The 23,779-nt window shown below is 43.1% G+C and overlaps 1 protein-coding gene across 7 annotated transcripts in view; it reads left to right on the forward strand.

The window, feature by feature from the left end:
- The window catches only part of LOC148021706 (uncharacterized), a 165,509-nt gene that overhangs the window by 105,151 nt on the left and 36,579 nt on the right, over nt 1-23,779 (forward strand). For all 7 annotated transcript variants that reach the window (XR_015694381.1, XM_087697216.1, XM_087697215.1 and 4 more), the window contains exons 5-7: nt 11,200-11,289; nt 20,168-20,224; nt 20,563-20,634. Coding sequence is in view for 6 of the 7 variants with exons in the window: in XM_087697216.1 (XP_087553342.1) it covers nt 11,200-11,289; nt 20,168-20,224; nt 20,563-20,634 (219 nt within the window). In the remaining variant the exon portion in view is untranslated. The remainder of the gene's footprint in view (nt 1-11,199; nt 11,290-20,167; nt 20,225-20,562; nt 20,635-23,779) is intronic.

The following is a 23,779-nucleotide window of genomic DNA, read 5'->3' on the forward strand; positions in this document are numbered from 1 at the left end:
CTTGATGCTCCGGCACAGGAGGCCCCCCAGCCACCTAATGTTCGGGATAAAGGTAAACAACAGGTCTTGGGTTTGGATCCCCGTAGCAATGATTGACTCGAGGCACGTCCAAAAAAAGGTAAAAAGTTGGATGTAGGCTTGTTGGCGGATTCTAGGCCTAATGCTTCACAGGATTCCGTACGCACGTATATGCGCAGGAAAGAAATGTTCTCTTCGTAGCAGGCTGCGCGTACTATGGCTCCTTCAGCCCCTCGTATAATCAGTCTACAAGGAAGGTTTATACAGATGGTCCAAAGGGCCCACCTGCTAAGTTGGCGTTTGATACTAGAGGTTATGTGATTACACCCTGGGATCGTCGTTATCCCCGTTCCACTCCCAAGGCAGTGGATATTCCATCTACCTCTAAAGCGGGCCGCCAGAATTCGTTTGCAGTGTTAGCTGATTTTCTGGATGAGGGTGTCCTAGACGCTCTCGCGGAAAAGGTGAAATCGAGGCAACAGGTGCCTTCTTCCTAATTCTCTTCTTTTGAAGATATATGAAGATAGCTACGTGGAATGTGTGAGGCATTTGCTCTCGTCATAAGCAACATGCCATGTGGATTGTCTTGCATGAGAACCAGTGGGATGTCTTGTGTGCGGTTGAGCACAAGAGTCACGGTGAAGCAAGAAAAGTGGTGGATTGCCATGGATTCCGCCTGTTTTATGCAGGGATACATGCTAGGCACTATTCGGGCGTGGTTATGATTGTCCATGAGAAATACCAACTTGTTCTTATTAAAAATAATGTACAGGGCCGCTTTCTGGTAATCAAAGTCTTATTTGAAGGAGAGATTTTATGGTTGTTGGGCCTCTATGCTCCGAATGACCCCGCATCCCGACGAGATCTTTGGACGACTTTGCAGAGCTCCATGTCACTTGGCAGAAGGGGTTTTTTGATGGGAGATTTCAATATGTGTGTTGACTCTTCTCAGTTCACTTCAGGGCATTCGGTAATGGATGCTCCGGAAAGCCGGGTGTGGAATGCCTTCGCTCTTCACGTACTTAAGCAAGATCTCTGGTCTTGGCTCCACCCTTCTTCTTCAGGGTTCACTTTTCATTCCGCACAATATGCAACTACTTGGTCGCGGTTGGACCGAATGTATATCATGCAGGGGGATGATTTTCTTCCTGACATGTTGGAAATGAAAGTCTTGCAGCAATATGCATTGTCAGACCATTTCCCCCTCCAGCTTGAGATCCTTGCACAACCTATTGCACCTTTTATGCAGTTCCTGGATAGACTCCCTTTACGTTTCAACTTGTCTTATTTGAAGCATCCAATCTTTCAAGGCTATATGCAACAATTGATTGAGAGGTTCTTAGTGGACTTCGCCTCTGAGGGCTTGGCTTCCTTTGCACGGCTGCTCTCTAATGTGCAGCGGGTTGCTCGGCAGTATGGGATCCATCATGCCTCTATTTATCGGCGGCGTCGACATGCAGCGGAGGACTTACTGGCTTTGATCCGTTCGCTGCTGGTGGACACCCCAGATGATGAATTTCTCCTGTCACTGGCGATGCGTTTGACTCATCTTAGTCAAGTATTTCAGCTGAAATCTTATCAGCAGGCCAAGTTGCACAACTTGACTGACACATTGCAAGATAGTGCGTGTCAGACTCATAAGTTCTTTCGTGCCTTGGATGCTTCTCCTGCTCGAGAAAATATGACTAGACTCCAGGATTCAGAAGGTCTCATGGTCACTGATCCGCAGACCATTGTCAATATGTGCAGAAATTATTTTGTGGATCTTCTTGGTTCTTCTCCGTCGCCTTCTAGCTAGGTTACGCATGCACGCTCGGTCTTCTATGATCTGGTCCGACAACAGGTTCCACTTGATATGCAAGCTACTTTGGAGGCAGATATTTGCGAGGAGGAGGTTATGGATGTTTTGTTACACCTGCCTAAGGATAAAAGTCCTGGTTGGAATGGTCTCACTAATGAATTCTTTGAGAACTCGGCCACCCAGCTGGTGAAGCCATTAGCGGCTATGTTTCAGCAGGTTTGGGAAACAGGGATCATGCCTTCCTATTGGAAAGCAGGTCTTGTCAAACTGCTTCCAAAGGTTCCTTCGCCGTCAATGCTGCAACACTGGAGACCAATTTCTTTGATGGGTTCGATGTATAAAATCTTCTCCAAAGTGCTGGCAAATCGGCTTCACAAGCATCTCCCAGCTATTGTGCATCCTCTCCAATATGGTTTCGTTAAGGGCTGCAACATTCTGCATAATATCTTATATGTGCAAATGGCTATTGACTATGCGAGGCATTCCAGTCAGGAAGTGGTATTGATTCAACTGGATTTGGAAAAGGCTTTTGACTATTTAGATTGGTCCTTCATTGCAGAACTCATGTCTGCTATGGGTTTTGGTACTCGGATGTCCCGATTGATCTACACCGTTAGTGCTGCGGCTTCTTCACGAGTTATGCTCAATGGTGGGGTTACAGAGCCATTTGTCCTTGCACACTCTGTCAGACAGGGTTGCCCTTTGAGTCCTCTCTTCTTTGCCCTGGCGACTCACCCAGTGCTTTCAATGTTATCTTCAATGGCAGCTTCTGCTCAGCTGGCCGGATTGTCTCTTCCTTTGGGATAGCACTTCATTAGCCAATCTCTGGCTGATGATAGCTTTATGATTTTGCGGGCGGACAAGGACAACATTCGCAAGGCATTAGATGTTTGGACGCTCTTTGGTCATGCTTCTGGTCTTCGCATCAATGCCTTGAAATCAGCCATACTCAGTTGCGCGGAGTCTGATTTACAGTCATTGGGTTGGCAGGGCCAGGTTGTTTCCCGTGGATCCATTGTCAAGCATCTTGGATACCCATTGGGGGTGGATGTGCGGCCAAAGGAGCTACTCGACTGGATTTCACAAAAACTGATAGCGAAGTTGATGTATTGGAAGACGCAAGCGTGGCCATTCCATGTCCGCCTCAAAGTGGCTCAGACAATTATGCTGCCAATGCTCACATATTTCTTGCCATTGCTGCTGTGGACTCCTACTACTTTGAAGGCTCTCACTCGCCCCATTCGTTTTATGTTATGGAAGGACTCATTGCAAGCAGGTATTTCGTGGATTTCATGGTCACATACATGTACCCCTAAAGGCATGGGTGGTGGAGCTATTTTGGATGCTGAAACTCATATGCTGGCTCTTCGTTGGTCTCTTTTTCGCGCCATGTGTGTGGATCATCACCCGTGGACCATTATAGCCCGTTATTTTCTTGAGGACAGCGGGCTACGCCATGGTAATACACGACTTCGGGGCTCCTGGTGGCATGTCCTTAATGCAGACTCTCGAGTTTCCAGTCCCTCTTCCTCTCTGTTACTGCATTTGATCGACTCCTGGAAGGTGGTGCTCCAAAAGGCACGTTGGCATCCAGTGGGGGACCGCTTGCATACTAACTCCTTTCAACTGGAATTGTTGGCAATCTCGAGATTACTTTCATGGGAAAACAAACATGAGCTCAGACCAAGATTTAACCGCATGGTCCGTTTGGGTGCGACTTCAGTTGCGGATGCTACCCTTGCCACTCGCAATGTCTTTGCATCGTTTCGTACTGCCAGGAGACTCTTCAGGATCCCGCGCAGATACCGTGATTTATGGGAACAGCTTTTGTTGGTGCTTCGGGGTAAGCAACCCTTTCCGACCCTGGCTGTGGATCGTCCTTGGCAGGACTAGGACCTTGCAGGCAGATTGAGTCTGGAAAACGCCTCTGCTAATCAGGTGTATCATCTTCTCATTAAAGATCATCGCTGGGTGTAAAAGCTAATACTGTATGGGGATTGCGGAAATCTCAGTCATGGTGGAAGGCAACTGTGATGGAGGGCTGGTTGAATAAGACACCTTTCAAATGCAAGGTCTTTCTTTGGCGGGTAATGATTGATGGTCTTCCTCTTGCCTCGGCCCTTTCCAAGCGTAGAATCTCGAATGGCAATTGTTTCTTCTATACCACTAGTGTGGAATCGGCCCGACATCGGTTTCTTTCTTGCGCGCTCACCAAGAAGATCTGGTCACTCTTCTCTCAAGTTTGGCGCACAGTGGTGGGGTCCTCTCTAACTCCTTTTGACTGGGTTTTTGTGCGCCCAAATTACCCCACACCGCCATAGTTGCATATGAAGATCTTATTTCACTTTTTCAGATACTAGGGATGCTGGCACATTTGGACCACGCGGAATGCCTTTCTTTTTGATTTGGCCTCCAATGTACAGAGACACATTGCCTGGCTTAAAGGTCTTTTGCATTGGCAGATAGATCTCGTTCGGCACGCGGACTTGCTCCCTCGGGAGGACTTGCTTCCCTGGCATATGGCAATTTCCTCTGGGTCTTTGCCATGATTTGTGTAACTTTTTCGTGGCTTAGTACTGGGATTTTATACACGTTGGCCTAGGGCCCTCGTGTATTTTGTAATCATGTAATCATGTAAACTTGTACCTTTTTTTTGTAATTAATACAATTACCTTTTACGAAAAAAAAAAGAGAGAGATTTCTGTTATAGCGAATATGTAGGTGTCAAATGGTATTGATGTGGCTTTTTTGGACCAGCATATAGGACATGGGGATGATAAAGATTTGGCGGAATCAGATGGTGACTCATTGTTTGAGGATTCTGGGTAGTTGATGGATGGGGATGAGATGGGTAAACGTCGTAAGATGTCGGTTGATGAACCGGTTTTTTGTGCTCCGAATTTGCCTCTGCAAGATTTTCATGCTTCATGCTCAGAGACTGATGGGTCTCTTCAGTTTATGCTTGCCACTGCTAACAATCTTATGTCCGATTATCTTCATGCCAATGAGGGTAAAGCGAGCTCTTTACTGGAAGGGAACTAACTTGGTTTTACAGCAAATTGCTACTTTCCATGATAGGGCAGCCATCTTTTACTTTACGGGAAGGACTCTGATTACTAGGATTCATGCTTGGCTGCAGTCCATGCTTGTCACTGTTGAGGTGTGTCAAGATGATTTTTCAGGGCAAGTGCAAGCCCCTCTCGTTGAAGAGATTTATGATGGACCGAGAGGGTTTTTTGAGGTTCTGTTTCTTTCCTCGAAAGTGCATGCTTGCATTATGCAATGTATTGCTTTGTTCATGGATGGCGAGCTCGTATATATGGTCCCATGGAGGTCTATGGTTGAGTTTTAGGAGATACTTAGGTAAGCATGCCCAATTTGGGTGGAGGTGTTTGATGTTCTTGCACATCTTTAGCGACTTCTTCCTTTGGTTTTGAGAATCCTTGGTGAGGTGTTGTTGGAGCCCTAGTTGGCCTCCCACAATAGGAACAGGGCTTGTATGCTTTGGGACATCGGGAAACCTCACCCAACCAAAATTCGTTTTGAGGTTTTTGGGTTGCAAACGTTGGTTTTTGAGCTTAAATGGGGCACATTCGTTGGACATTGTTTTAGATGTGGCCTATTCAGCCATTTTATTTCAGAATGTGAAAGAAGCCCTAAGGTATTGCAGCGTTCTTTGGATCTTGACATGGATATGCAAGAGCATCATCCCCAATAGATGGCTGAGCAACAAAAAGTTGATCCTGTATCTCTTGTCTTGCACGGACATGATGGAAAAAAGGATGTCTCCCAAGCTCGTACCGAGCATGCATCGCTTTTGATTGGTCGGAATTTGCCTCCTCAGGATGATTCTTGGGTCGCTGTGGTTAGACGTAATGCTAGATAGGAATCTCGTTTGACTTTTGCTTACCCATCTCCACACCCTATTACTCAGACTTTTCAACATAGAGGTAAGGGGTTTTATATGAAACCTCAATCTTCACGTATTCCTGTAGTTGGTGTGGATGATAAAAGGGCTTGTGATTTTGCTTTGCGCTTTCACGCGCGTAGGAGGCTTGTGCCTCCTTGGGATGTTTTGTGTTCTCACAGCAATAGTAGTTTCCTTCTCGTACTTTGATTGCTAGTTTGGAGAGAGCGGATCTTATAGATGTGATCTGTAGTGAGATGGAGAGATTTAGGCAGCTTAAGCTATTGATATTAAAGGAAAAGGGAAAGTGGTGATTCAACAGTTTTCTCTTCTCTGGTTTATCATGAGGTTTGCTTTATGGAATGTTAAAGGCATTACTTCGAGCAGTACGCAGTATCGGTTGTGGAAAGTTGTGTTAGTTGGAAATTGTGATGTTTTTTGTGTTGTGGAGCACAAACAACATGCTTTGGCAGGATCTTGTTATGTATGCAAGGATTATACAGATTTTTCTTAATGGTCGGGTTCCACATAAACTTGGAGTTATGTTGGTCGTTAGATCTTCCTTGCAACCATCCTTGGTTTCTTAGGATCCTCATGGCAGATTTTTGATCCTGGGAATCCTATATGAGGGAGAGGTTTTGTGGCTGGTGGGCATGTATGCTCCTTCTATTGCTCGGGAATGCCATCAGCTCTGGGATGACTTGCACTGCCTTGCCATGGCTCGTCAAGGTTTTGTTATGGGTGATTTTGATGCATGTGTATCTGTGGATTAGGCGACTTCACCGCACTCGGTCTTGAGTGCCAGGCTTGGGATGCTCTAGTAGCCGTGTCTTTAGAATAGGCCATGTGGTCCTAGATGCATCCTTCACAGTTTGGATATACTTATCATTCTCTTGAGCATCCAAACACCTGGGTGAGACTTGATAGGATCTATATTTGTCAGAGTGATTCTTTTCTTCCTATAGTCATTGATATGTGGGTGGAGCGACAACATGTCTTGTCAGATCACTATCCTTTGGTGTTGGATTTGACCCACAAATCTGTTCATGCCTTTAAGGCTCTCCTTGCTTGTTTGCCTCTACGGTTCAACCAATCTTTTCTGTTGCAAAATCAGTTTTTGGAATGTATTTTGCAATTGATTGCTTCTTTTACCTCGAGGGTCCTATTTGGAGGGATGGAAGCATGGGCTATTTTTACGGATAATGCACCAGTGTTATTGTAACAGTATGGTGTTCAGCATGCTTCCTCTTTACGAGATGAATTGCAACATGCACAATCTTTGTTGGCCCACTCGTTGTCTCTGATTAGTTAGGGGATACTACTGATGACTTGCTCACATGCATTGAAGGGTTGAAATGTAGAGTTCAATCTCTTCAAGAGGAGGAATATGCTAAATACAAATTGCTGGCCCAAGCGGAAGCTTTGCATGATAATAACTATCAATCTCATCAGTTTTTTGCTCGTTTACGCCAGAAACATGCTTGGGAAAGTATTGTGCGCTTGTTGGATGAGCAAGGTGTTATGGTGACTGATGCTGCTTGCATCATTCAAATGTGTGTTGACTTTTATATAAATCTTTGTTGGGTCCACAGGAGATTCTTTTTTATGCTGTTCACTCTGCTCGTCGATACATTTGCGATTTGGTTAGTAACTAGGTTAAGCCAGAATGGGTTGATTTGATGGAGGCTGATATTTCAGAGGATGAAGTGGAGGATGTGCTGTCGTGTTTGCCACAAAGGAAAAGCCTTGGTTGGGATGGGCTTCCTAATGAGTTGTTTTCAGTCCATGTTGAGCAGCTTAAGGACCCATTAGTTCGCCTGTGTCAGCAAGTGTGGAATTGTGGTAGGATGCCTTCAGATTGGAAGATTGTTGTCATTTGGTTATTGGCTAAGGTTCCCTCTCTGACCTCTTTGAAACAATGGAGACCCATTTCTATTACAGGCTCTTTGTATAAAATCTTCTCTAAAATCATTGCCAACACATTGCAAAAAGTATTTCTGCACTTGGTTCGTCCACGTCAATAGGGTTTCATTAAGGGTCGGAATATAATGTATAACATTTTGAATGTTCAATTGGGGATTGATTACACCAAACCCTTAGACTAGCAGGTTGTTATGCTTGAGCTTGAGCTTGAAAAGGCATTTGATCATGTCAGTTGGTCTTTCTTGCGGTAGCTAATGTCCACCATGGAATTTCGTCCTTGCATGATTTCTCTTGTTGATACCATTAGTTAGGGTGTTGTGGCTCGTATTGCACTTAATGGAGGGATCATAGATGAAATTTCCTTGTCTTGGTCTCTTCGGGAAGGCTGCCCTCTCAGCCCTTTGCTATTTGCTTTGGTCACTCACCCGATGCTCTCATTATTGGATAAGTTGGCTGATCAAGGTGAGATTGTTGGTTTGTCTCTTCCAAGTGGTGCCCAAGTTTTGGGTCAATCTTTGGGTGATGATTCCTTTATGTTTCTTAAGGCTGATTGCACTAATGTTGATTGGACATTGGTTGCGTGGAATCTTTTTTCTTTAGCATCGCGACTTCATATTAGTGCTCAGAAATCTATACAACTTTCTGTACGGAGAATGATTTGTAGGCTTTGGATTGGCATGGTGTTGTGATTTCTAAAGGAGATATAACCTCACACTTGGGTTATCCTATCGGTGTGGATGTAGCTCCCCGTGCCTTGCTTGATTTGATGTCATTCCATATTCATGATTGGTTCATGTACTGGAAATCTCAAGGCTAGCCTCTTCATGTGAGACTTAAAGTTGCTCAATGCATTGTGATCAGTATGATCTTGTTTTTTTATGCCATTACTTCCTTGGACTGAGAAGTCTCTTTTGGAACTGGTTCAACCTATCCGATTCATGTTGTGGAAAAAGGAAGGGAATCGTTTGGTCCAGGTGTGGATTTTGTGGCAGCATGTGACTATTGCTAAAAGGATGGGTGGAGTAGCTTTATTGGATATTAATTTGCATATGGCTGCTTTGAGACTAGCACTTTTGTAGGCACTATGTATAGAGAGTCATCCCTGGTCAGACATTGCAAATTTTTTATAGAAAATATTGACATCTCTTATGGTAGCACGGTTTTTCAAGCTTCTTGGTAGTATGTGCTTAATTCCATGAGTATTAAGGTCTCTCAATCTTTTCTTCTTTCTCATTTGATTGCATCTTGGCAGGAGATATTACGTTTTGCGGTTTGTCGCCCTCCTCTGATTTTTGTAAGGGGGAGAATTCGCTGCAAGGAGAAGTGCTGGCTACCTTGAGGTTGTTGAATTGGCCTGATAAAGATTTGCAGCGAGATAAGTTTAATCGGATGGCTCGCTTGGGGTTGCAAACAGTCCTTGATTGTGTCATTCTTGGGCAGCCCCCTATTCGTCAGCACTTTTGGGTGCCTCGAGGATATCATGACATTTGGTTGTCCATATAGGACATGCTTATGAGGTTCTCTCCTTTGCTTGCTTTACAACCATCGCCTCCCTGGCGAGATTGGATGTTTGTACTTCGTGATGATTTCAGGAAAAGGTCAGCTAATCAGATATATCATCTGATGGTTGAGGTCAAGAGATGGGTCACTCAAAAGGCTAATAAATTATGGCATATTCGGGATAGCAAAAAGAAGTGGTAGGAAAGATTTATCCAACTTTGGAAGTCTAAGGTTCCTTATCAGGGTAAAGTGTTCATGTGGAGGTTGCTTATTGGGGGTCTTCCAATTGGGGACATGTTGCATGCTCGCAAGATCTTTGGTGGTTGCTGTGTATTTTGCATTACATGTGATGTGACATTGCTTCATCTCTTTGTTTCTTGCCCTATTGCTTGATAGATTTGGAGTTTTGTTTCGCGTATGTGGTCCTCGGCGACTCAGCAACGGATATTAGCTCGTTCTTGGATTATGGGAAAGATAACTTCTATGTCTACTTTGCATTTAGACTATTCTTGCCTCTTCCATTTCCTTAGATGGATAGCTCTGTGGCATATTTGGCGTACTTGGAATGGCTTTATTTTTATTCATCCTCGGGTATCCATGGTCATGTGGCCCGTGTTCATGGTTTAGTGTTATGGTAGATCTCCTCTATGGTTTCAGCTGATCTTGTTCTTCCTGACATTGCTACTCCCTGGTTGGACATCATTCGCTCCACACCACTTGTCCTTTTTGTGTGATATTTGTGTGTTAAGAGTCTTGGTAGCCTTTCATTTGTGTTTGTTTTTCTTAGCTGACCTGATGGTGTAATGTAAAGATTGCTACTTAATTCAATTATCTTCACGAAAGAAAAGAGAGAGATTTGGAATTATGGTAGTAAACATAAGGCTTGGAAGGTAGAAGATACAAAATGGTCCAGCTTGCATGGGCAATATATAGTCCATTTTTTGGTAAGAATTGGTATGGGTATGCACGGTACGGTATGGTACAAACTGTACGAAATGGACCAGTCCATATGGTGTACGAATACAAGTGTGGTTTGGGGGATTGTGGGATCCCCCCTTTGGCTTGCTTCTATAGAGTTTGGGCAGGACAAATATCCTATCCAAACTGAAATCATTGGAATGATTGGAAATTTTACTCTTTTTGAAGCTGTTAATGAGATATTGCCCAATAATATGGAAATAATTAGAAAGGTTGTTGGCTTAAGTTTATTAAGAGATTACTGGAAAACTTAGATCATGTACGGAGGAGGAGAGATGACTTCTTTATCTGGGATACATGCACCTTTTTTCAGGGGAGGCCTCCATTGATTGCAGATTGCATCTTTATTCAGTTCATTTTACATGCCTTGCATGTGGCTAGCTTGAGGAAATGTTTCTTTCTTACTGTTGTTTTTCATTGATGATGCATTATTTGTTGTTGTGTTTTAACTGAGATTAATAGAATCTTTTTTCTTGTTAAAGAAATGCTTGAATAGGTAAAACAGTCCTGAGCAAGTATAGTGAGTTGTACAGCTTATTCTCCTGCAGCTGCCCCTAAGGGGGAGGCATATCTAGTTGAGGGGGTCATTGACACTGACGTGGTTGATAATCCACTGATTCCATAGTTATGGGGAACAAGGAAATGGAGATGGGAATGGAAACAGCCAAAAATTTTGGAGTTTCGGGGGCTTTCCGGAAATGGAAATGGGAATGTTGAAAGGGCAAAAAAGTGGAGTTTCGGGGTGTTTCTAGTAATGATGATTGGCTCAGTTGGCCGTGATTTAATGGTTTATAGAGCCATTTTTGTGGGTTGTTTTTGACAGGTTAAGGTGAGGTTTCTTCATTGGTTGTAGTGAGTTCGACTATTGTCATATTGGGTGTCATATTGTTGGCCTAGCATGCTTGAGTGCTATAGACAGGTTTTAAGACTCTTGAACTATATGATAAATAAATAGTTTTCAAGAAAGTTTTGTTGTCAACAATGGTATTTTAGAACATTAGTTCTCAGAAATTATATGGAGTTATCTTAAATTTTCTCTTTGAAGTTTTTATTGGTTTGATTTTTCTTGCAGAATGCTCTTCGTAGAAGCAATGCAGCTGATTTTAATGATCTCATTCATCTTGTAGTGAAGCTCTTACATTCACAACCTGACATCAGAGAGGTAAGAAGTCTAGGTTTCTTTTTTGATCCGGCTGAATGCACTTGTAATCTTTTCAAGCTGGAGCAATTTGAGACACTGTCTGAGATTGTAAACTGTGCATGCTTTTGTACAACCTATGTACAAGGCATCAAAAAAGATTTTGCGCTTCAGTATGAGTTTGTTTCTCAAACTTACCTAAAATAGTCTGTGTGGTCTATGCATGTTCCAAAGTGTATCGGATGCTGTGTTATCCATCAGCATAGTACAATTGCTCTATATATGTTAGATGCGTTATTCTCTACCAACTAGTTTTAGAAAAGCTTGGTTCTTGCCTTTCTGAGGGTCCAATCCTTCAGCCTCAACAACAGGGATCACTTGTATCTGCCATAGAAGGAATCTGATTTTGATGTCCAATGGGTCTATAAATGTATACTCAAATCCCACCTTCCTTCAATTGTAGGGATGGTAAAGCTGTATCCTCTTGAGAGACAATATGTTGCATAAATTTACCATTATCAACAAACAGTAATTTTGTTGGGGTTCTTAAAAGGCTATTGTATGTAGGGACACATTGTTCAATTATCAATATATGTCTCTCATCTGTGGAGGTCTACTAATCCATTACAAATACCAAGATACATGATCCAAGAAGGTAAAGGGGGTTCCTTTCTCATCGACATGTGAGACAACTACACTTCAAATGTGAAGCTAGAGACATTCTCCCATACAACATATGAGTTAAGAGAGCAAACAAGGAGCAAAATATTTCAATGATGTTGAGCATGCCATGTCCCATCTCTACATTCTGATTTCTCTCAAAGATCATTCTTGCCATCTTAATAAGTCTCTTATGCATATGGCTGATTGCGCTCTAGTAGCAAAGGCTAGACATGAACCTTAGCTTTAGGAAATGGTGCTATAATCACCTAGATGGAAATTATTAATGTCCTTTCATTGACACAATCTTCATCATTGAGGCTCGGTCGTGCGCAATGGTCGTCTTGGAGGCCTTACCCATCCGCCAATCGCTGGAGCCCATAGCAGACCGCTCTGAGGTATGGGAGATCGTAGGGAGTCTTAGTGGATGGCACATCTGGAAGGTGCGCTGCTCGGAGGTTTTGGGGGGGAGAGCCTTTCAGTACAAGGGACTTTGGTAGAGCTTTGGACCTCCATCATCCACTCCCTCTGCGGCTGATGGGACTAGGTGCAGAGCAAGTCTTGAGTGTTGGGATATAAAGGCCCGGTAACCTCCATATATAGTACACACACATTGTACATGTGAACGCACCCTTTACGTGCCCTAAGTATAAATACATTTTATTCGTTGTGTACCAACACATTTGTTGATACACTCTAATTGTCTTGTACTTTCACTCTACTCACATTGTCTCCAGCCGTCACATTCTCACGCTCACTCTTGCTCGATCTCCATCTCTCACACCTGTCCCCCTCTAGATCTAACAACGGGTATCAGAGTTTAAGGTTCTGTGCATGCTTCCCAATGTCCTACCAGTCGAACACGACCAACAGGTGGGCGAGTGAGCATTTGTGACTTGGACCAGCAAGCGTCGACTGGTAGCAAACGTGCGACTTCCTGCAAGCGGGCGACAGGCAGGAGCGCTTGCTGCAGCTGGGACCAGGCAATCGAAGTTTTTTTCAGGTGTGCGACTCGGCAGCAAGGGCAACGACACGCACGCGGGGACCAAGTAGGGGTCGACGCCAGTCCGCAGTAGCAACGGGCAGCGACACGTACGCGGGGACCAAGCAGGAGTCAACGCCACGCGACGGGCATGTAGCCTGTCTGACCGCCTAACGACCCACGTCAACATGACGGCCACGTGACCCGCCTGACCGCATGAGGACCCACGTCAACTTTGTTTTTGGGTTAAAAATAAAAAATTTTCAATCACCATTTACTTCTTAGAGGCCGTTCACACACCGGAGGCACAAGTTTATATTTTGTGCAAAATCGAGTCTAAAATTTGGGGCTTTTTCCAGATTTGGCATCATTCATGCCTGTTAGCTACTTTTGAGTCAGAAATTGCAGACATTGCGAGCGGTGGCCTCAATTAAATTGGGGATTTTGCCCATTTTGTCGAAATTTTACATTTTTGAGTAAAATTTCCTGACATTGGATCCCAGAAATTTGGGGCTTTTCATGTATTGTCAAAGTTTTACTCAGGTGGGTCAGATTGATTGACATTAATGCAATTTTGGACTTGAAATTTGGGGATTTGCGCAGAATTTAGTAAATTTCTGCATCTTTTACCAGTTCGTTAATGACTGGTTCATGTACAAACAACAGAAATTTACTTTTGGTTGAGAAAGAATAGCAATGCGTCTTGCTGGTACAACTTATGCTTTTGTAGATTGGTGCATTTACTTGTGTTCGTGATAAAATGGCTGCAACTTCTTCTAGTTCAGACATCAAGAGTTTGATGGAGATCGGTTTGATAGCCATGGATTTGACCTTTGGAAAGGCCGTATGCAGGGCATTTTGTTCCTATATAGATGGGTGTTACCGATGACATTTTGACAGACATTAAGGGTTTAGACACAGGTTATGCAATATGGGAGAAGCCGAAAACTACTTATGAGATCACCACACCTGTTAATTAGTTGCATTTAATGCGCAAGTTGGTGAATATGCGACTGGATGAGTCAAAGGCTGCAGCTGAGCACTTGAGTGCATTTACAGGGATTCTAAATCAGCTCAAAGATGCGAACTTGGACTTTGATGATAAGATGAGAGCGATCTTTTTGATCATGACACTGTGTGACTCTTGGGAGACCTTGGTGGTTTCACTCAGCAATAACCCCAATCTCTCATATGATGGGGTGAGGGGTTCTATCTTGAATCAAGAAATTAGACGTATGTCTAGTGGAGAAAGCAGCAACTCAACTTACAATGTAAGAGGCAGGGCTGAAAAGAAAAATGCAAATGCAGGGCAGAGAAGCAGAAGCAAGAGCAAAGGAAAGGAAAAGAGTGACATTACTTGCTATCACTGTGGTTGGAAGGGCCACGAGAAACCTGATTGCAGGTATTACAAGAAGGAACAAGAGAGAAAGAAGAATGTAAGTGATAAAAAGAAGAAGAAAGAAAAGATAGATGTATCGAAGACAACCAAAGGCAAAGAGAAGGCCAATGTGGCCTCTAGCGTGGTCATAGAAGAGCTTTCAGATACAAATGCTGATGTATTATGTGCAGTTGATTATGTGCCCTTGTATGTCACATGCAGGATATGCAGATTACCAAGGCTGCTGTGATTGATGCACTCTTGTCAATTAAAAAGAGTTTATTATCTATTGGTTAGCTTGATCTGCATGGCTACACCACACAGTTTGGTGGTGGTTTGTGGAAAGTAAAAAAGAGTTCCGTGCTGATTGCAAAAGGAACCAAGAAGGGCACTTTGTATTGCTTGCATTGTAAAGCCTTGAATGGCAAGTTTCATGCAGTTGCTGAAATTTGCATCCACTTGGAGTTATGGCATAAGAGATTAGGCCATATGAGCCAAAAAGGACTTGATGTCCTTACCTCTCTGAAGAGGGTTGATGGAAAAGGCTGTAAACTTGATTTTTGTAATGAGTGTCAGCTTAAAAAGCAAATAAAAAATTCATTTTACTCTGGTGTCTCACGTAAGTCTAATGTCTTGGACTTAGTGCATTCTGATGTATGTAGTATGCCCATGAAATCGTTAGGTGGTGATGCATATTTTGTCTTCTTTATTGATGTCTGTTCCAAGATGATCTGGGTGTATTTGCTAAAAAAGAGAAGTCAAGTGTTTGCTGTTTTTAAAACTTTTCATGCATCTGTGACCACTTAGACAAGTAGAAAGCTAAAATGCTTGAGAACTGATAATGGGGGTGAGTTCACATCGACTAAATTCAAGTCCTTTTGTGACTTGCATGGTGTTAAGAGGGAGCTTACAGCCCCTTACAACCCTTCTTCAAATGGGGTGGCTGAAATATATAATAGGACTTTATGTGAAAGAGTGCAGTGCATGCTGTCCACTGCTAATCTCCCTCATGCATTTTGGGGAGAGGCACTCAAAACCGCGGTTCACATTTGCAACCGCTCTCCAAATAGGTCCTTAAATAATGGCATCCTTGAGGAGGTCTGTTCTGGCAAATCGGCCTCATATGACCATTTACGTATATTTGGCTGTGATGCTTTTGTGCATGTTAGGGATGAGCTGAGGAATAAACTTGACCCAATATCCACCAAAGGCATCTTCATGGGCTATGGTGATGAGGGTGAATTTGGCTATAGAGTGTGGTTACCTCAGTCCAAGAAAATTATTTGCAACCGTAATGTTGTGTTGAATGAGGCAAAATTGCTGAAAGGCACTCTAGCCTCTAATGAAGATCTAAAAAAGGTGAAGTTTCAGAGTTTGCAGCCACCTATAACTGCAGAAAATGAACCTCATGGCGCTGTACCATAGGCTGAAACTGATGACCAGCTGGTTATTTTTGAGCCAGATGATGATGGACAGCCAATAGAAGCACAAAGAGGTCATGGACAGCAAGATAGGCTTGCTGATTACAAAAATGCAGGTGTTGGAAAGGAAAATGAAGGTGCTGTACAGCGTGAACAATATGCTGAAAATGGTTTACAGCAGCCAATAAATGCTGAAAATAATATACCTCTAGATGTAGACGCAATTCCTGAAAATGTTGATCATTGGGTATGCAGGTCTATACGCGTAAGAAGGCAACCACATAGGTTTCACCCCTCCTTGCATTATGTGATACTTACAGATGAGGGTGAGCCTCTTACATACAAAGAGGCCAAGTCATGCGAGTTCAGCAGTAAGTGGGAGCTAGCTATGCAGGAAGAGATTAAATCTCTCTATGCAAATGATACTTGGGATCTTGTGTCATTGCCCAAGGGAAGGAAGCCACTTCCAAACAAATGGGTGTACAAAGTCAAGACAGTTGATGGGAAACCCAAGTACAAGGCAAGGCTAGTTGCCAAAGGGTATGCACAAAAGGAAGGGATTGACTTCGAAGAGGTCTTCTCACCTGTTGTGAAGATGACCACTTTACATGTGATTTTTGCTCTTATTGCTGTTTTGGATTTAGAGCTGTATCAAATGGATGTAAAACCAACTTTTTTGCATGGTGACATTGATGAGGAAATCTACATGAAGCTGCCCGAGGGCTTTGTAGTTCCTGGAAAAGAACAGATGGTATGTAAGCTAAAACGCAGCTTGTATGGGATGAAGCAAGCACCACTGCAGTGGTACAAAAAGTTTGATACTTTTATGCTATCTCATGAGTTTACATGCAGCCATGCAGATCATTGTTTATACATGAAAAAGGAGACAGATGGCAGCCCCATCATACTTGTTTTGTATGTGGATGATATATTACTAGCTGGGAAAAGAAAGACCAGTTTGGATGCTTTAAAAAATCAGCTGAAATCAGCTTTCTCCATGAAAGATTTGGGGAATGCAGAGCATATTTTGGGCATGAGGATTCGTAGAGATAGAATGCAGAAATTGCTCTTTTTATCTCAAGAAAAGTACATTGGAAAGGTACTGGACAGATTTAACATGGCTGAAGCTAAGCCTTTTGGGGTACCCTTACCTCCTTATCTCAAGCTTAACAAAGCCAACAGCTTGAAAGATGACGTGGAAGCAAATGCTATGAAGGGAGTTCCTTATGCATCAGCTTGTGGCTCTCTTATGTATGCTATGGTTGCTACTCGTCCATACATTGCTCATGCAGTGGGAGTTGTTAGCAGGTTTATGTCAAATCCTTGCAAAGCACATTGGGAAGCTGTCAAGTGTATTCTTTGATACCTTAAGGATACACAAAGGAAAAGTATTTGCTATGGGCAGGGTGCACTTAGTTTGCAGGGTTATTGTGATGCAGATATGACAGGTGACTTGGACTCTCATAGGTCCACCAGTGGGTATGTCTTTACAGTTGCTGGTGGGGCTGTTTCTTCGTGTTCGAGGTTGAAAAATATTGTTGCACTGAGTACCACTGAAACTAAATACATATCAGCTACTGAGGCTTCTAAGGAAGCTATATGGTTGAGTAGACTTGCAAATGATCTTGGCATATCTATGGGTACTGCAGTTTTGGGATGTAATAACCGTGTTGTGTTTCTGGCTAAGAATGCCATGTATCATTCATGCACAAAGCATATAGATGTGTGATATCACTTCATCAGACAGATTCTGGAAGATGGTCAAATCACATTGACCAAGATTAAAACACAAGATAACCTCGCAGATGTTCTCACTAAAAGTCTAAGCAAAGCTTAGCACAAGCACTGCATTCGACTAGTGGGAGTTGGCTAGCTAGAGGTTCATATCGGACCTTAAAGTGGGAGGTTGTTGGGATATAAAGGCCCGGTAAGCTCCGTTTATAGTACACGCACATTGTACATGTGAACACACCCTTTACGTGCCCTAAGTATAAATACATTTTATTCTTTGTGTACCAACACATTTGTTGGTACATTCTAATCGTCTTGTACTCACTCTGCTCACACTCTCTCCAGCCGTCACATTCTCATGCTCACTCCTGCTCGACCTCCATCTTTCACAGATGTCCCCCTCCAGATCTAACATTGAGCTCGTTAGGAGCTCCATTTTCACTTCATGCGCACCTGGGGTGGCCAGGACCTATTCTTCATGATGTAGGCAGGCAGTTGCAGATGCCGCCAAGTGGCTTCTTGCCCCTACCCCCTTAGGCTGCCTTGAGAGGCTTGTACACATGATGTATTTATGACTCTGCACCAGCTCTAGCTAGTCTGTCGAGCATGAGCACTCTGTTGTAATAAGTTTTTTTGAGTAATATAATCAGCCACATTTTACTTGCAAAAAATTAATGTCCTTTCACTAGCTTATCCGGCTCAAGTTCCCACTAGACACATTAATTTTTATAAAAAACTCCTAGAGTGTTCCATTAAGGAATTGGATAATCTGAAAGTTAAGTTGGTTAAAAATAAAAATTTACTTGTTGAGTTCGGCACCCCTGCTTATCAAAGCTAGAAATGATTAGTCACTCTAGTTCTAAACAAGTTGCAGTAGAAAGGCTGGTAGTGGAGCTCTGCAAGCTGCTGATGTCAGCTGATAGGAGCAAAACGGAGCAAGCGACAGCTTGGTTCTTACATATTGGCTTGTATTGCAGTTGCAAGAGTAACCTTGTAAAGATCTATCAGTTATGCAAGTGTTGGAGACATGAACTTTTTGGCACTCCCTTGGTGTTTCTATGTTCTCTCTTGTTTGAGCCCTGTTTACCTGACCAACATGGAGCTGGAGTCTGCTTTCTCTCCGGAGGCCAAGTTTCAGACACTTTCTCCATGGGGCTGGAGTTTGCCACCATGGGAGGTCATTTCTCCTTATAGGCTTTCATCTGAGATGCTTCTTTATCCTTCATGAGATCATGGGGTTCAGAGCCTACTTTGGCTCTCATACAACCCCAAAACAAAATTCTAGGTAAATTATTAAGAAGAAGAAACTGGTGTCTTTGGGTAGGACAATTGGCTGAAAAAGTTTAAGGCATCCATACTTTTTCCATTGTGAACTGATCCTGAATCATCCCTTGTACTCATGTCATTGCCCTGCAGCAATCCTAGAGTGTGTGAATGTTGCTAGGGCTGAGTAAAGACAATTTGAGCAGCAGAACTATGCAGGAGTCGGCATCCTCATCAAACAGAATGCTTACACCATTTTTGGGCAGTTCCAGATTGCTTTATTAGCCAGAAAGGAAGTTATCGCCCAATAAATCAAGAGGATGGAAAAGTTGGGTTTGAGGACAGTCCAACATGTTGCCATTCTGTCCTCCACGACCATGTGGTTCCACAGTAATCCAAAGTGCTTTCCTACTGACTAGATTTTCAAATTTCCAGAAGTTATGGATTGATCTGAACTAGATCGGGGTTAAATTCACCAGGAAACTCCATTGCTTGATAATGAGGATTCTCCTCATGGCTGGATTGGAAGGAACTTTTTTGGATCCTCAAAAATTTTCGGTGTACTGCTAAGGGGGTCTATCATAAATTTGTAGGAATATTCATGCTTAGTTGTAAGACAAATTGCTTCAAGTGTGGAAATTAAAGAGTCCTTACAGGTTAAAGGCTTTGCTTGGAGTTTCGTGATTGGTGGCATCTTATTATGAGATCGTAAGATTGCCTACAGCAGATGTGTTTCTTGTACCACTTGTGATAAGACTCTCCCTTATCTTTTCATTTCATGTGGAACTTTTCTTAGACACAGAAGAGTACAGATTACTATGATAGATGGTAACAGCTTCTTTCGCCCATACCCCCCAGACCTCCTTGAGAAGCTTGTATACATGGTTGTTATGCTTTGTTGTAAAATTCTTCTGAGTAATATGATTAGCCACATTTTTACCGCAAAAAGAAAAAAGATGGGAACACACAATAACATCGTTGCCTGGTACATCCGGACAATGAGATGCCATGAGGCCATAGAGCAGCAACATATCTCTACTTTCAAGATCATCACCCACATTTGGCACCCGAAGACTGAGATGGACATGAACCAAAACAATATCTCAACAAAGTGCTATCTGGGTTCTGATTGCAGCATTTCTAAGTACTCAATTAAGTTTATTTCAGTGCATTACACATGTATGTAATGTGATGCATTCGGTCCTTGCCTAGCCGATCTTGAGGTTTGTCTTTTGAATGAATTATATCTCCCAAGAAAAAACCAAAAGCTGTGCATGAATGGCTCACCTCTTCATGTCTTATTTAATTAGTAGATTGATCCATGATCAAAGGAACGTTGAGGATTGATTCTTGAATTCATTTTGCCATCTTAAACAGAATTATGTGTTTGGTCTTTTGGTCTTCCGTCTTACTGAAATTGAAATTTGACTGATAGACATGGGTTGTTTTGGATGTTGAACTTGCCAGCAATACCAGGAGCAGTGGAAATATGTTCTTGTCGATGAATTTCAAGACACAGACAATGTGAGTTCTACAATTTGTTGCAAACATCATAGGCAGCTCTCATATTAATAAAATGGAAATTGTAGTAAAGACAGCTAGCAGTAAATATTGAGGCATTTATGTAAAATGTGAATGGAGTTTGGCGGTAGATGGCTTATTTTCAGGGGTTGCACCTATCAATGTTTGCAGTTAAAACCAGCATATCCAGTGAATTTTCTGTGCAAAGGGGAGTTTGAAAAGTGAGCTGGGGTTGTTGCATGCAGTAGATAGGGAGAATTGTTGTCACATGTGGATACTGGCATCACAATTAATGATAAATAATATCTCATGAATCTTGTGTTGCTGTTTTATGTCTACAGGTTCAATATGAGCTGATTCTGCTTCTCACATCAAAGTATCACAATCTTTTTGTGGTGGGAGATATAGACCAGGTTTGTGGTGGGAGATATAGTGCATCAGATAGGGTTGGAGCATGTCCCCAGTATATGTTTTTTGTTCTCTCTTTAAGCAATACAGAGAGTTTTCCTGCTCATAAACTGAACTAAAGGTTGGAAGACATCCAATGACTGTGGGCTAGAGTTAATGAAACGTTTTGCACTTTGAGAGGGTTCAAAAACACAAAGAATCCTAGGATCAATTGAGTGAGGTGTATGTCATTCAATTGTGCATGGGTGATCCTCAGGGTCCTGCTGGTGTCCATTATTCCACACATATACTTAATGGCTGTTTTACTTGGAAGAGTACTACATGTGGCAGAAACCTTATCTTACCCTTTCAGAGGCGTCAAATTGTGTGTTCTTGGCATATGGATTGCCACTGCCTGATTTTTATTGATAATGGTTTGTACTTCTCTGCACTATTTCTCTAATAGTAAAATTTGTTTCTTTGATGGTAATGCATGTTACGAAGATTGCAGCTTTTGCTTGGAGCATTTGCCATGATTTCTTCAGATCCTCAGAAGGTTCAGAAACATGTGCATGCTACAATGGCAGCCACTCCTGGTCCAAAATGCACTTGGTTGCCCCCATGAAGCCCAAAGAAGAGGAATGGAGAAGGCTTAGTTGGAATGGAAAAGCCAATGTGGATGATCTTAAGGTGAAGGTTGGGCTCATAATCATGAGCTTGTAACTTCAAGTCTTGTCCAGTGTATCACTGACTTGACACATGTTCATATGGGCTCCTGGACATAGTTGACTCTTAGAATGAGGAGGATCCAAATCAAATCAAGATCGGATGTTGAACTGGCTTGTCACTATCCTAACCGTGCATAGGAACAATGCAAGTGTGGCTCTTGCTTGTTGTCTTGGCTAATATTTGGAGGGGAGTTGCTCCTTCATGTGGGTGTTTGAGTGTGTCTTATCTTGGAAAATTAAGGTCGTAGGAGTATCCAGCACCTTTGAGTCACTATGTCGGAAGATGGTTCACTCAGTTTTACAGCTTGGAGGATCCTGAAGTCATAGAGAGGATTTATACTCAAAATGGTTGCTCATGTTGACAGATACTCTCTCTCTCTCTCTCTCTCTCTCGGGGTAATGGACAATTACATTTATCACATGAGAAGTACAAGAGTCATGGCAAGGTAGCAGAAGAAACTGCTGCATGCCAAGAAACTAAATGTTTCCAAGGGAGCAGGTCAGCGTGCACAAATGCTAAACAAAAACTAGCTGCCAGTGGAGAAGACCATTCAGCCTAGTGACCTGACTTTGAGATCCAGAGGCACAATCAAAGATGAAGGCATTCCAGGTGGCCCAATTCTGCCAACAGCCCAGAATCTAAGAAAATGAAACAATATCTTCATATTTGGTAAGACAAAAGAAAAAGTTGCCATTAGAAATATGGTGCTTGGAAGGCTTGAGGTGAGGGCAAAACCACCGATCATCATTCTTGAAGGAAAGACTTTGCATTTGAATGGAGTCTTATTGACCCGCCCTTCCATGATAGTCAATTTCCACCAGGCTGTGCTTTTATGAAGTTCCCAAAGAGCATTGGCCTCGGTCACCAACCAATGATGGGTCTCTAATCAGAAGATGATGAATCTGGCTAATCAAAGCACCTTCCAGATGCAGTTGACCCACAAGTCTCTGATCCTCCCAAGGATGATCTGAATCAAAGGTGGGAAAGGGCTTCTGATCCTGTAATTGTGCTGAGACCATGAGCCTTCTCTTGGGAGCCCCCTACAACACAACAATTACTTGTTAAAGTCACATAGATCATAGGCAATCACATACTATGGTTGTTAGCTAGTTTGTTAGTGATATGCATATACCTCACGTGAATGTGTTCTATCCTCGTTATGATATGCTTGGGATTGCATAGAGAAAACACATGATGTACAACCACAACTAAAACACAATAACTGAGACAGTAACACAATAAATGCAAACCCTAAACACAAAACTCAAAAATGTGAAACACAAAACACAAAACATAAACACAAATAGAGAAGAAAGATAGCTTTGAAGTGAATGAACCAATGCTGTAAATGAATGGAAGAGTGTACAGAATGCTCAAGGGCATATTTGAAGAGTGTCAGAGTATGACGTCCATCGAAAATGGATCCGGAGGGCTGTAACTACGAGTTAGAGCTGAGAGAATTTTGAAAAAATGCAACAGCCAAAGGCAGCTGTCCAAGCTGTCACTAAGTGGTGGGCAATGTATTGCTTGGCTGTAGAATGTGCAAATGCAAGCAGGGAAGATGTTCGAGAAGAGGAAACAATTGGTGATGGCAGCATGGCTGTAAGTACAGCTTTAGGGATACCTCTTGGCAACAGGCAGGAGTAGTAGATTGGGTGCTCGAGAGCACGTGATACCTGGCAGGACCCAGCTTTTCACAGGAGAGAGAGGTCACTGGACTTCTCTTGGGGATATAGGTGGCTAGGTGGAGCTCTCCTAGAACAACTGGACCGGTTTTTTGTGGGAGAGTGGGGGTGCTCTTGAGGAGGCCAGGTAGGGCAGTTGGCTAGCACCACCTTGTTTGATCTACCCTGTTCTCCTCACACTTAATGTTCTAGTTTCAGCCCTTAACATGTGATCTTGTTAGATCCATGACTCGATCTACATGAGGGAGGAGGTGAGGAGGCAGATTGAGCAGCTTTGGACTAGGGAGTGGGACAGGAGGAACTAGATCGCAAAGGAGGTTGCAGAGGTCTTAGCTGAGTTGAGTAGGATCTGCTACTAGAGGTAGTCCTACTGGTGAGGCAGTAGAGCTGGGAGGAGAGAGCACTCTGGCGAGACCTAGCAGCCACGCTGAGACTACTCCAGGAGGCACCAAGGGATCCCACTCTTCACATGTAGGAGGTGTGCGCACGGGCAACCCTCCCCGGTCTCGAGGATAGGTGCTTGGAGTTCTTCTTCCATACCTCAGCAGCCTTTTGGGCATGGAAGGGGGATACGATGTGCATGGAGTTTTTTCAGGTGCATAAGCCTTGCACATTAGGAGATCAGATTCACAATCTCCGCGATTAGTATGGGAGGATTGGCTCTAGCCCAAATGAGGTGATGGAGATTGCCAGTGACTACTACAGACACTTTTTCAGCAGGAGGTAGGCTCAGCCAGAGGACAACAGTGTAGAGAGT

Source organism: Lygodium microphyllum, chromosome 17 (genome assembly GCF_053477565.2).
Source record: "Lygodium microphyllum isolate KBCC chromosome 17, Lygodium_microphyllum_v1.1.10, whole genome shotgun sequence".
NCBI lineage: Eukaryota > Viridiplantae > Streptophyta > Polypodiopsida > Schizaeales > Lygodiaceae > Lygodium > Lygodium microphyllum.